Here is a 14,310-nt window from a genome sequence, read left to right as displayed (position 1 = left end):
GGAGAGTCCCCCCAACTCAAGCACCCAAGGGGAATTATGCTCTGGAATATGCTTCTCCTGGAGATACATGTACCACATATATGTTTATTATGTTTTATTTGTTATTTTCTGTATTTCTTGCTTTGTTTTATACCACTCAGAGCCTTGTGACTAGGCGGTCTACAAATATCGCAAACAAACAAATAAATATTTCTTCATACCAAACATGAAGTATATTCTATAAGTAACACAATTATTGGTTGCACTTGAGTAATTAGGGCCAAAGTTATTTCTGAGATTCCAATTTTTTGTTTTCACGTAGAACACTAGGTTTTGGTTCTTCACATTTTAAAAAAATGTATACCAAGAAAGCTGCATTAGGATGAAATTTTCAGGAAGCTGAAATCCTACATGGGACATTTTCGAACATATCAGGAGAATCACAACACACACAGTTTTAACAATATGCATTTTTGCTCTTGAATACACACACACGCACACACACACAATATATGTTCATTGTTTGACTGCATATATTTTTAAAAATATTTTGAACTATATAATTAAGCTTATTCAAGAAATATTAATTTTGTTACTATTATTCAGTAGTTTGATAACAGTTCAAGACTGTCTAACAAGGATGTTAATTGTAGTTTTATTGCCTTTTAGGCCTCATACTGTGTGTAAACAGCTGCTAATATGTTATATTATATGCTGAATTGACTTTTTTAATATTCAGTGCCAGTAACTATATTCAACTACACTACAGAAAGAATAAAAATATTAGAAATTACAACATGTTAATTTCTACTGGTGAATGTTACTGCATTTAATCTGTTTTAAACCTGTTCTACACACAAGGGTTTCTATATGAAGTGTTTTTTAATTCTATTTTTAATGTATGAAGTATTTCAAAGTACAAATAATCTTCTATTTTCATTTATAATTAAGAAATATAAAACCTTATCCTTTGTGATTGATTACGTGCCATCAAGTCAGTGTTGACTTTTAGCAACCACATAAGACAGATTTTTTCCATGACAATTTTCTTCTGTCTCTAACCTGGTCCTTCAGGTTTTCCAATGGTGCACCTGTCACCAATGCAATGGAGTCCATCCACCTTGCTATATCCTTAGTACTGTGCTTTTAAACATATATAATTAATTTAATACATCCAGGAAAGACCAGACGTTAAATAATATGTATTAGTATTTCCATTTAGAAAGAGCAGGATACATAGAACACATAGAGTATTAGTGTTCATTATTTCAAGAGAAAAGAGAGAAAAGTAAAAGTGCTGTAACTTTGTAGTGAAATAGTCTGCATTTATTCTAATAGATTTTCCCTCAGTTCACAAGATATTCTGAATTATTCCAAATAGCTAGTTAAAGAAAGCTATTATTACCTGAAACATTTTCAGCCATTCTTGAAGCCCAGTTGGTGGTTGGATAGATGTAATGCGGCGGCGTTGCTGTCCTTGACCATTGGCTGCTCTCAGATCTCCAAAAGTAGTAGGTGTTGCTGAGCAAGGCACAAGCCCAGTAGTGCTGTGGCAGAAAGATTGATCAATTCAGATTCCAGAAATATTTATTTCTATTAAATATAACATTGCCATTAGCAAACTCAATTCTAATTATGTAAGCAAATTTAAATTTAAATAATGAAAATAATTTAATTATTATTAGCACAATCTTACCCAATCTTATTTCTTTTACAAAGTCAGTCTTTTGATATTTTACAAGCCTATGAAAAGGCTGTAATTAAACACTATAAAAAACCTGGAGTCAAGTTTAGCTTAATTAATTGAAGGGAGGGATGCTATACAAAAGCTGTAATGGCGAATCTGAGGTATACTTTAGATAGATCAAAGGGCTTATAGTGACGCACTAGCATTTTTGACCTTATATTTTTGAGGGTCAATCAATTAGTCAAAATACTTTAAATCCCACAATCCCTGGTGTTTATATATAGTCACCTGGCCACATAGAACTTGTTGGGTATTACGCTGAATCTTAGCCATAAAACTTCAAAGTGAATTCATGTGGAAAGTGTTAACAGAAATAGAGCAAAAACACCACCACTGGGAAATAAGAGGGAGCAGCACTATATTCATAGGAAACTTGATTTTTCAAAAGAACACCACAGATGCACACTAAAAAGCAAAAGCAAAGCAGCCCCCCAATAAAACTTTTGAAACACATGAGGAAGAATTAGTACACCCAATAATGATGGAATGCTGACTGTCCACTGAAAATTAAGTCGTAAAGAGAGCAAGGAGTAAAATACCCCAGCTGAGTATTTTACAGCTTGTAGTATGTTGGGAAAGACATAAAGGGCTGGCAATATATATATATATCCATCCATCCATCCATCCATCCATCCATCCATATACCCAGAGCAGAAGCATTTCTGCTGAGAATGCACCAACATTTTGTTGCACCTTTACATGTGAATAATTAATGTGCAAGCGGTCCTGCAGCCCTCAGTTGAAAACATTCAACATTATGTAACTGGATTTTAATATTCAACTTTCTCTTTTTCCTTCTACCCTTTACAGCCATCCAAATTGTTCAGGATTGTCCACTAGCAGAAGTACAAAATGAGTGTCTAGGAAACCACATTAGTATTTCTGAACAGCTGCATTTTTAAAAATAATATTTGGAATTATTTTTATACAAATGTTTATTAAAACACCTAAAAATAAAATTTTAATCACCTCCCAAATTAAAAGCATTAAAAATTAGACATAGGAAAATATTCAATTTTTCAAATAATTTCAACCTCTATGGTATGTTGTTGATTACAAGCATATTGCATATGGACCTCCATTTGAACAGATTACATTATGAAAAATAGTTTAGTTAAGAAAATGTCTGAACAGCAATAACTTTAGTTTAGAAATTCTAGGCTTGAATTCATAGTATTTCTAATCAGGGCATTTATTGCTAACATACATTTGAGTATTTAGCAGCTGCCTTATTTCCTTCCCAGTTCTTCTAAAACTGCGAATTACTATAGGGCTACATATCTGAAAAACATTGGTGTGTGAATACTAAAATGTATTTAAAAGTAAAATGGAGATATGGTTTTCTATGTTCAATTCCTAGTATTTCGAGTTAGAAGGGCTTGAGGAAGTAGGGCGACAGAAAAACTCTGCTTCAGAGAATATAGTTAGGGAGAACATAAGTCAAAAACACTCTAGATGGACCAATTAACTGATTCCATGTATAAGATAGCTTTTTGTGTTTAACAGCATTATTTTATCATTTTTCGTAACATTCTTCTATTGAAAGCAAAATTAGGATCTAACTCCTCCTAAGGATGGCATTAGAGCGCAAATTAAATTACTTCTTTTTCATTGTGTAAAATATTTGATAAATTTCCTATTAATATTATATAGAACTCATTTTTATTACTTGATATAGCTCTTCTTTTCACTTAGCGTAATAAAGTACTAATACTGAAGGAATTTTTGAGTTCATGGATATAGGTTACTAAATTATTATTTATTTATTAAATTTTGCCACTGCCCATCTCCTCCTGAAGGAGGGACTCTGAGCGGTTTACAAAACAATAAAAACATTAAATGTCCTAAACATCCAATAAAATATAATATAAAACATAAATATAGTATAAAATCCAGATGATGATAGATATAAAACCGTACATGTACATCCAAAGGGCCATTTTAGGGCACCAGCCATCTCCAAGAGTGATTACCTCCCTCCCCCCAGGCAAGATGGCAGAACCTCATCTTTAGCTGTTTTCGAAAAGCCACCAGGGATGGAATCTGTCTTATCTCTGGGGGAAGGATGTTCCAGAGGGCGGGAGCCACTGCAAAGAAGGCCCGCTTCCTGGACCCCGCCATATGGAATTCTCTTACAGACGGGGTCCGCAAATCAATTCCAAATATTCTGTCTGTAATTCAAATCCAAGAAAGTATCAAGGAGCTTAGAGTAACACTGTCTTCAAAAAATGCATTGTTTTATAGCAGTATCTATATTATTTTCCCCCAGAATTTAATTTAGAAGTTCTCATTTCTTAACTTCTTCTTCAACAATTAATAAATTATCAATATAATTCTTTTTCATTTCTTAGAGTTAACAGTGTTGAACACATAATTGTGAATAACTTACATAAATGAATATATTTCAATTCATACAGAGTTTGGAGAGGAATTTATTTCTAAATAGTAGATAAATAGCCTGTTAAACCAAGTAAGTTTAACAGTGATGCAGATTTGTACATGACAAAATGCAGCAGAACTGTATTTAGTTGTTATGGCAACCAGTAAGTAGTAAAGCTGAACTGAATGCATCAATACTGAAATTCCAGGCCAAAAGAAATTAAAGGGTTGATAAACTGACAGGCCTGGCTCATGATGAATGTATGTTGCTTTAATTTATAAATGGAACTCCATACTGTGTTAGGTTATCATTCAGTGAGTCAGGAAGTATCATGCTGTTGCATGCAAGAATGTTATGATTAACATTGGATATATTGTCAATGCTATACTCCAAACACTACAGTAAACTGATAAATATCCTGTCCTGCAAGTTTTCTTTGCAGGGGAACAGTGCTATTAAAGCCTTATAAGAACCCAATTCAGAATTAAAATATTTCTGCACTTAACACTTAAATGTCAAATTTAAATGTCTTTTGCTGAGAGAAATGAATTTTGGTTTTGGTATAAATATGAAATAGGTGTCTGTACAGTATATAATCTTCAGCAAAGGATCGTTACCTTGTCGTGTGCTGGAGCTTGAGTACCTCAATGATGCCATGAGCTAAACCGTGAAGGGACACCCAAGACGGGAAGGTCATGAGAGGTCAGACTAAATGCGATCCCTGGGGAAGGTAATGGCAACCCACCCCAGTATTCTTGCCATGAAAACTAAATGGATCAGTACAACCAGAGATATGTCGGTATACCATCGGAAGATGAGACCTCCAGGTCGGAAGATGGTCAAAATGCTACTGGGGAGGAACAGAGGATGAGTTCAACTAGCCCCAGACGTGATGACGCAGCTAGCTCAAAGACGAAAGGACGGCTAGCGGCCGACGGTGCTGGAGGTGAACCGCAAATCTGATGTTCTAAGGATCAACACACCATTGGAACCTGGAATGTAAGATCTATGAGCCAGGGCAAATTGGATGTGGTTATTGGTGAGATGTCAAGGTTAAAGATAGACATTTTGGGCGTCAGTGAACTGAAATGGACTGGAATGGGCCACTTCACATCAGATGACCACCTGATCTACTACTGTGGACAAGAGGACCACAGAAGAAATGGAGTAGCCTTCATAATTAATAGTAAAGTGGCTAAAACAGTGCTTGGATGCAATCCAAAAAACAACAGAATGATCTCAATTCGAATTCAGGGCAAGCCATCTAACATCACAGTAGTCCAAATATACGCCCCAACCACAGATGCTGAAGAAGCTGAAGTAGAGCAGTTCTATGAGGATCTGCAGCACCTACTGGACAACATGCCTAAAAGAGATGTTATTTTCATCACGGGAGACTGGAATGCTAAAGTGGGCAGTCAAATGACACCTGGAATTACAGGTAAGCATGGCCTGGGAGAACAAAACGAAGCAGGACATAAGCTGATAGAATTTTGCCAAGACAACTAACTCTGCATAACAAACACTCTCTTCCAACAACCTAAGAGACGGCTTTATACATGGACTTCACCAGATGGACAACACCGAAATCAGATTGACTACATCCTTTGCAGCCAAAGGTGGCGGACATCTATACAGTCAGTAAAAACAAGACCTGGAGCTGACTGTAGTTCCGATCACGAACTTCTTCTTGCACAATTTAGGATCAGACTAAAGAGATTAGGGAAGACCCACAGATCAGCTAGATAGGAGCTCACTAATATTCTTAAGGAATATGCAGTGGAGGTGAAGAATAGATTTAAGGTACTGAACTTAGTAGATAGGGTCCCGGAAGAATTATGGACAGAAGTCTGCAACATTGTTCAGGAGGCGGCAACAAAATACATCCCAAAGAAAGAGAAAACCAAGAAGGCAAAATGGCTGTCTGCTGAGACACTAGAAGTAGCCCAAGAAAGAAGGAGAGCAAAAGGCAACAGTGATAGAGGGAGATATGCCCAATTAAATGCAAAATTCCAGAGGTTAGCCAGAAGAGATAAGGAATCGTTTTTAAACAAGCAATGCGCGGAAGTGAGAGAAGACAATAGAATAGGAAGGACAAGAGACCTCTTCCAGAAAATTAGAAACATCGGAGGTAAATTCCAGGCAAAAATGGGTATGATCAAAAACAAAGATGGCAAGGACCTAACAGAAGAAGAAGAGATCAAGAAAAGGTGGCAAGAATATACAGAAGACCTGTATAGGAAGGATAACAATATCGGGGATAGCTTTGATGGTGTGGTCAGGGAGCTAGAGCCAGACATCCTGAAGAGTGAGGTTGAATGGGCCTTAAGAAGCATTGCTAATAACAAGGCAGCAGGAGACAACGGCAATCCAGCTGAACTGTTCCAAATCTTGCAAGATGATGCTGTCAAGATAATGCATGCTATATGCCAGCAAATTTGGAAAACACAAGAATGGCCATCAGATTGGAAAAAATCAACTTATATCCCCATACCAAAAAAGGGAAACACTAAAGAATGTTCAAACTATCGAACAGTGGCACTCATTTCACATGCCAGTAAGGTAATGCTCAAGATCCTGCAAGGTAGACTTCAGCAATTCATGGAGCGAGAATTGCCAGATGTACAAGCTGGGTTTAGAAAAGCAGAGGAACTAGGGACCAAATTGCCAATATCCGCTGGATAATGGAAAAAGCCAGGGAGTTTCAGAAAAACATCTATTTCTGTTTTATTGACTATTCTAAAGCCTGTGTCCACTGTGTGGACCATAACAAATTGTGGCAAGTTCTTAGTGGTATGGGGATACCAAGTCATCTTGTATGCCTCCTGAAGAATCTGTACAACGACCAAGTAGCAACAGTAAGAACAGACCATGGAACAACGGACTGGTTTAAGATTGGGAAAGGAGTACGGCAGGGCTGTATACTCTCACCCTACCTATTCAACTTGTACGCAGAACACATCATGCGACATGCTGGGCTTGAGGAATCCAAGGCTGGGGTTAAAATCACTGGAAGAAACATTAACAATCTCAGGTATGCAGATGATACCACTTTGATGGCTGAAAGCAAAGAGGAACTGAGGAGCCTTATGATGAAGGTGAAAGAAGAAAGTGCAAAAGCTGGCTTGCAGCTAAACCTCAAAAAAACCAAGATTAGGGCAACCAGCTTGCTTGATAACTGACAAATAGAGAGAGAAAATGTAGAAGCAGTGAAAGACTTTGTATTTCTAGGTGCGAAGATTACTGCAGTTGCTGACTGCAGTCAGGAAATCAGAAGACGCTTAATCCTTGGGAGAAGAGCAATGACAAATCTCAATAAAATAGTTAAGAGCAGAGATATCACACTGACAACAAAGGTCCGCATAGTTAAAGAAATGGTGTTCCCCGTAGTAACATATGGCTGCAAGAGCTGGAGCATAAGGAAGGCTGAGAGAAGAAAGATAGATGCTTTGGAACTGTGGTGTTGGAGGAAAATTCTGAGAGTGCCTTGGACTGCAAGAAGATCAAACCAGTCCATACTCCAGGAAATAAAGCCAGACCGCTCACTGGAGGGAATGATATTAAAGGCAAAACTGAAATACTTTGGCCACATAAAGAGAAGACAGGACACCCTGGAGAAGATGCTGATGCTTGGGAGAGTGGATGGATGGATGATATTCTAGAGGTGACGGACTCGTCCCTGGGGGAGCTGGGGGTGTTGACGACCAACAGGAAGTTCTGGTGTGGGCTGGTCCATGAAGTCACAAAGAGTCGGAAGCGACTAAACGAATAAACAACAACAACACAGTATATAATAAAGTATCTGAAAGAGATGACAAGTTAATACACTGAATTACCTTGTATATTCTGAGACTTTACAGGGTTTCTTTCCCAGTGAGAAAGAACGGACCTCGGAGCCGTGCTCCAACTTTCTCTTCATCTGTAAAATGGGACAAGGAAAAAGATGTTAGCTTACCACCTTAAGTTAGGACTATAATGAACAGGATGATATTTTGCTTCTATCTCCCTATTTCATTTATATCAGTTTGAAAGAGCACTTTGCTTTATTGTTAAAATAGTAAAAGAGAAATTATTCCAATAGCCCAACAACCTTCAGTGCAATCTTGTATGCCATAGTCACTGAGCTTCCAGAATATCTGTATTTATTTCTACACACTTTTTCATTATAATTTGTCTTCTATAATCTGATTACGTAGGTTTACAAGTATTGGCTTTTTAAGTTGCTTAGAATGAAAAAAATGCTAAAAATGTAAAGGAGAATGGGATTAAAATGGGATCCATATCGCCCCCACTTTAATGACTTTCTGAAAAGGATTAAAAATTCTTGTTGTTCTCCTGGGCCTCAGAATAGGATGGTTTTGGAAGCCCTATGGTTTTGTTTTTATTTTCTGGTCAGCTATGTTCTTTCATACTTGTTCTTTTGTATTTCTTTTTAACTGTAAGTTGCCCAGAGTTGTTGTTGAGTTGGTTGGCCTGCAATTGAATGAATGAATAAAAATGTTCTTGCATAATTATTTGAGAAGCATTTTATGAAAAGGAATCAGGGACATTAAACTACTTTTCTGTGAGATGTTCCTTGTATTTCTAACCCCTGACAGATTTAATAAAACTATCTTTTTTCTGATGAGAATAATGTGTGTGTGGGAGTATGTGTGAATATATGAAGCTTGCCTTTGCTCCCATGGCCAACCAGAGATTTAAAAAGATTTTGCTTTAAAAGTACAGGTTCTAAAAAGAAATTATACCCGTAATGGATATATTGAGTCAAACAAATAAGTTGTTAAATATTAGTACACTCAGTGATTTTTAAAAACTGCTAGGCAAGAAACTGAAATTAAAACTGTATACAAGAATTTTATAAAATACAGTTTCATTACTGTATGAAATTGTTTAGTACAGATTTATAACAAGTATATTTATAATGCCACAAACTTTTTAGATTTGACCGATGCAGCCAAAACCTGCTACACTGGCTAAGTGACACGGCATATATGCTTGGGCAGAAATATAAATATTGAATTTGATGGGTTTTATTATTGTAGATTTTTCATAATACAGTAAATGTTTTAAATAATCGCTAACATACCAATACTAATTATCATATCCTTTTTTAAAAAGTAGTATCTGTTCTTCAAAGTAAATTATGTTCATTTTTTCTTATTAAATGGATATGTACTAATTATTGAGCTGATACTGATACTTTGGTACCGATATCAAAGATACACTAACATTTTCCAAGATTTTAAAATGCACTTATATACGTTAACCCAATGTGTTACATCTGATTTTGAACGATGTTCTATGTAAATTGCTAGGCTTATTCATTTCACTTTCTCAATAATGAAGCTGTTCTTATGATTAACCTATCTGTATGCTCTAGCTCATATGGGGTAGAACACAGCATGTTACAGTACAGAACTAAAAACCCAAATGAGAAAATAACCTTCTTTGCAAGCATGCTTCTTTTTTAAAACAAGACACAGAATAACAGAAACCATGTTTTTATCCATGTGGAGAATAAGAAAACCACTAGAAAAGGACTTCTTATATTACTTATATTACTATAGACCAACCCCATAATAACATCAACTTGTTTCTTCAGGAAAAAAAAATGTTTTAAATCTTTAATTTGATTTTCCCTATGGGACTGCATGATATAAAAAAGGCATTCACCGAAGAAAAATATTTTTCTTCAGGCAAATTTTGGGAGTCAGAGCTACAGCATCAACTCCCACTTAAAACCCAAGTTCACTGTCTCAGAAGTACAGGATATATTCTAAACAGTTTCTATAGTTGCCAAAGGATTTTATCAAACTCTTATTTTCTCAATATTTGTATTAAACTTTTTCTATCCCTAGTCAGTCTAGATTGTGAAGTATGCAGTAGCTCTGCAATGCACACTGTATTAAAAAAAGACCTTAATAAATTCTCATATATCATACTATACAGAAGTTTATTCCCTTCAGAATAATCAAATGCAGAGTTACTACACAATTTAAAACATGATTCATAAATTCTCATGGAAACATCTGAATCTTACAGCGAAGTATTACTTAGTATTAGCATTATTATTTGAAAGAACAGATCCTGCAGCCTGTTTTCTGCACTGCTACTGGGAATGCACCAGGCACATCTTTAAAATACCTTTTTACATAAAAGCATAAGAACTATTTGCTTCCAAGGGCAGCTGGATTAACAAAATGAAAATAAAATACTCTTGAAGAGAATATACAGAAGAGAATTGGGGGGTGGGGGGGAGAGAGAAGCTTAAAGTGTTGAGCAGAATGTGAAGGTAAATAGTCTGATCTTTCTCTGGTTTCTCATGCAGATTTTAAAATAAAAGCATTTCGCATCTCACTGAGCCTTTTCATTATTTGCTTTTATCCAGCACACAGAATTTTAAGCATCCAGCCACACACTAAAAGGAGGGGGGCAACTACGGAGATACTGCAGCCATCTACAATGATACGGATTTTTCCTTCCTTTCTCTTTTCCTTAACATACAGAATAATATTACCTTTTTTAAAAGCACGCCAGTTACTTACTTTGTAAAAAATCATCTTTAAAGTGCCGTAGAAGCCCATGTTGTCGGTATTTTTTCCCTTCAGAGATTCGGTGCCCCCAAGTATCCGGCTGCTTGGTAGTCTTTGACAATATAAACCTTTTTCAGGTAGATAGGTCACAGATTCTAATGTGGACATGCTCGGGCACGTCAGAAAAGGAAGATTGGGCAATAGAACCAGCAGCCAAACTCCACTGCGAACGAGAAGGAAGCTCGCGATCAAACAGCTTCTCCCGGCACACATACATACGTAGGGCTTGTCGAAGAAGAACTTGACAGAATAATGAGATCGGGAGGGAAGATTATTGGAGGAGACCTTGCCCAGTCAAAGGCTTGACAGAACGGATTCCTCCCTCAGCGGCGCAGAGGTCGGATTACATCTTCCCTCACGCTGAGAATGGTGCAGTCCAAGTTTCAGCAATGCAGGCTGCACATCAATTATATGGTGCTCAGCTCCAAGAAGCCTGTGAGCATACAGCATGGGAAGGACTTCGGCAGGAAATTAAAGCATCCCCATGCCTTCTTCACATTGGCCACTGGGACTGGGGAAACACGGAAACTCTATCGTTCCGAGCCCAGTAATTTATCTCCCTCATTTTAAGCAAGCAGAATAGTGCCAGCTAATTCAAAATTACCAGCTGCAGCAAACAAGTTAATTTTCTCTTATTACACGTATACTGTGGCCCTCAGGCAAGCTGTCTGCACCTTTAAACCAAACCTTCTAATGGATATAGAAAATGCTCCATAAAATGCAGTTAATTTTATAATAATTCGAGATAAGCATTCCTTTTGGCAAACAATCTCATTTCTTATTTTGGAAAAATACATTACATTGGAATACTTAACATTCAGCCCAATGTTATTATGCATCATCTACCAGTAGGATATAAATATTAAGCTGCAGTTCCAAAATGAGATTATCTAGTTTATCTTAAATGAGATATACTGAAAATGCTTTCTAATTGCTATTTGATTAAAACTAAAATGAAAAATACTTATTCCATGACTTTCCACAGTAATTTACTTCTGCTGCACATTTTTTCAAAAATGTTTTTAAATATGTATTTCTCCTTTTAAGATATACTAACTGTGGCCTTTACTCAAAAAGTATGAAATTGCAGATGCATACTTGAAAATTACTTAGTCATAAACTAAATGGATCAGTTTCTCAGGAGTCATGTGACCATTTCTCTTTCACCATTAGTTATTTATGCCCCACAGGAGCCTGTTAAGGAGGGGTATTCAAAGAGCAGGCTTGCATACTCCTATCAGGAAATAAGCAGTGCCCTATTCTCTCTCATTAGTTTCTAAATTTAGTGGGTACAGTTTGTTAATAAAAGGAAGAAAAGGGACTAGGTTATTTTCTTAAAATATGTATCAACTCAGAACAAGAAACAATTGGAAGTTCTTGATTTCTGATGTTGATTTTGTTTAAGAGGAATAAACCAGGCTCCCTTCTTTGGATAACACCCTAAGCCAGTGTTTCTCAACCTTGGTAACTTTAAAACATGTCAACTTCAACTCCCAGAATTCCCCAGCCAGAATTCTGGGAGTTGAAGCCCACATGTCTTAAAGTTGCCAAGGCTGAGAAGCACTGCCCTAAGCAATCATGGACAAAGCCATGGTACATGGTACAAAGATACAACTGCTGCTCTCAGAACATAGCAGCTCAACATATATAAGAGAATAATTTATATTGCAGAGAGAGAAAAGCAGTATAACATTACATGTTCTAAGTACCCGAATATAAAATGATGAGCAGAAGTTTGCTAAATCAAATAGAAGCATCACATGTTCTGAACATGATACTTTCTCTAGTGTCAATGCTGCAGTATGGCACTTGGGTGGAAGTATGCTCACAGCTTTCCCAGATGGCATTCTTGCCATTAACACAGTGTACTTTTCCTCCCTCAGACTGTAATATAAAACATTAAAATGCTTCCAATTTTTAAAAATACTGCTTAATTGGTCTACAGTCTATCATTTACTTGAGTAAAATGTCCTTCAAGCAATTTGTTATGCTAAAAATTGGTTGTTGTTTTTTTAAATGTGCATGGTATCCTAAAATCTATGTGTGAGCATCTACCTATTAGCAAGCAACTCCACACCCCATGATTGTTGTGATATATTTGCATTGTAAGTATCACACATATCACACAAGTAACACAACACCAATATTGCACAGACTAACAGATATTTAAACCATTTCATGAGTCGCTCTCTGAGTGAGACAGGCAGGGAATAAATTTTATATATAATGATTGCTATGATATGTGTGCTTGTTATACTATTGCTTAGCATCCAGTTTGTAAAACAAAAGGACAGTTCTTGTCCACAACATAAAACCATAACATATCATTCTGTATAGAAAAAAGTTATTTATATACATTACAGTAACCAGTAAGTTATGCAGTATTGCATGTTTCTTCTCACCTAATTACAATCTCATTAGGACAGACAGTGGGATCGTGCTTGCTGTTCTTCCCTGGTTGGTCTCATCACCCCTGCCAACCCCATTATTTCTGTATGTTGGAAATAAAGTATAGAATAGGAAGCCAGCTTATGTGGCTTCCTTTATAATTCAAAACCCTGATGTCAAACTTTCCTGATGAAAATCCAATTTTCAACTAGTATTACAGGATGAAAAACCTGTTTCTATATTCTTTCACTGTGGGAACAGTTTAGAGAAAGAGAGTACAAAATAAACACCCCAGGATAAACATGGGGAACCAATATACTCAAGCTGGAAAAATCTACTTGAAATATTGCATAATATCCACTTTAGAACATAACAAGTAGTTTAGCATTGATAGACAAGATGTAACTCAACAGCAGAACACATGTCCTAGATTCAAACCATTTAAAAGGTTAAAAAGCACCTTTGTCTATGAATTATTGAAATGATACACTTATATGACTATGAGGAAAGTCTCAAACAAAATGTTCCTTAAAACATTTTTTTAAAATGTTTTGACAAAATGGTCCTTAAACATAAAAATCTAGTATGTCAGGGCAAAGGCTTGGCCAGACCATTCCTCCCTGTGTCCAACTGCCCAAGTGCAAATAAGTGGTCAGAAAAAAATTAATACCTATATGTAGTCTGAATTCTTACAGTCCATATATAAAATTTGCATTAAGTAGGCATGTCACAAATTGTAGTAACAATATGCCCTAAAAATAGTAAATCAGAGTTAGTGCACCTTGTCTCTAATGATTCTTGATACAGTTACTGGGCATATTTTGGAACTAGCTGGCACTCCAGACAAAATTCCAGTGAAGATAAGAAATTAATACCATTTTAATCTTTATTTTTATCCTAATTATCCTAATTCAGAAATGTATCTCTATCTCTCTTCAAAACAGGTACATAGTGTACTTTAAATGGGCTCCTCTGTTTCATTTTCTTATGACAAATTCTCAAAAATATGTAGTATTCAGCGGAAAACTAGGCTTAAATAAGACAATAACATTACTAAAATGAAACTAAGCTGCTTTCTCATAGTAAAGGGGGAAGAAATAGATTCTTATATCCCCATTTTACAGAAGGAATTGAGGTGCCTAGATTAATGGTCTGTCAAAAACAACAAATTATTTTTTAAAACTAATCATTTTCCAGTAATAAAAAAGAATAAATCAGGCATA

The 14,310-nt window shown here is 36.1% G+C and overlaps 1 protein-coding gene across 3 annotated transcripts in view; it reads right to left on the bottom strand.

Moving 5' to 3' along the window:
* Positions 1 to 14,310, bottom strand: part of FBXW7 (F-box and WD repeat domain containing 7) — a 135,125-nt gene that overhangs the window by 29,752 nt on the left and 91,063 nt on the right. For 2 of the 3 annotated variants that reach the window (XM_063309777.1, XM_063309779.1), the window contains 2 exons: positions 7,943 to 8,025; positions 1,385 to 1,526 (listed from right to left, as the gene is read on the bottom strand). In XM_063309777.1, coding sequence (XP_063165847.1) covers positions 1,385 to 1,526; positions 7,943 to 8,025 — 225 coding nt within the window. Of the gene's footprint in view, positions 1 to 1,384; positions 1,527 to 7,942; positions 8,026 to 10,651; positions 10,976 to 14,310 lie in introns of those variants that run through there. The other variant, XM_063309778.1, reaches the window with a different exon arrangement.

This window comes from Candoia aspera, chromosome 8, assembly GCF_035149785.1.
Source record: "Candoia aspera isolate rCanAsp1 chromosome 8, rCanAsp1.hap2, whole genome shotgun sequence".
Taxonomy (NCBI): Eukaryota; Metazoa; Chordata; class Lepidosauria; order Squamata; family Boidae; genus Candoia; species Candoia aspera.
Note: the sequence above shows the minus strand (reverse complement) of the source record. Positions and strands in the feature narration are given on the sequence as shown.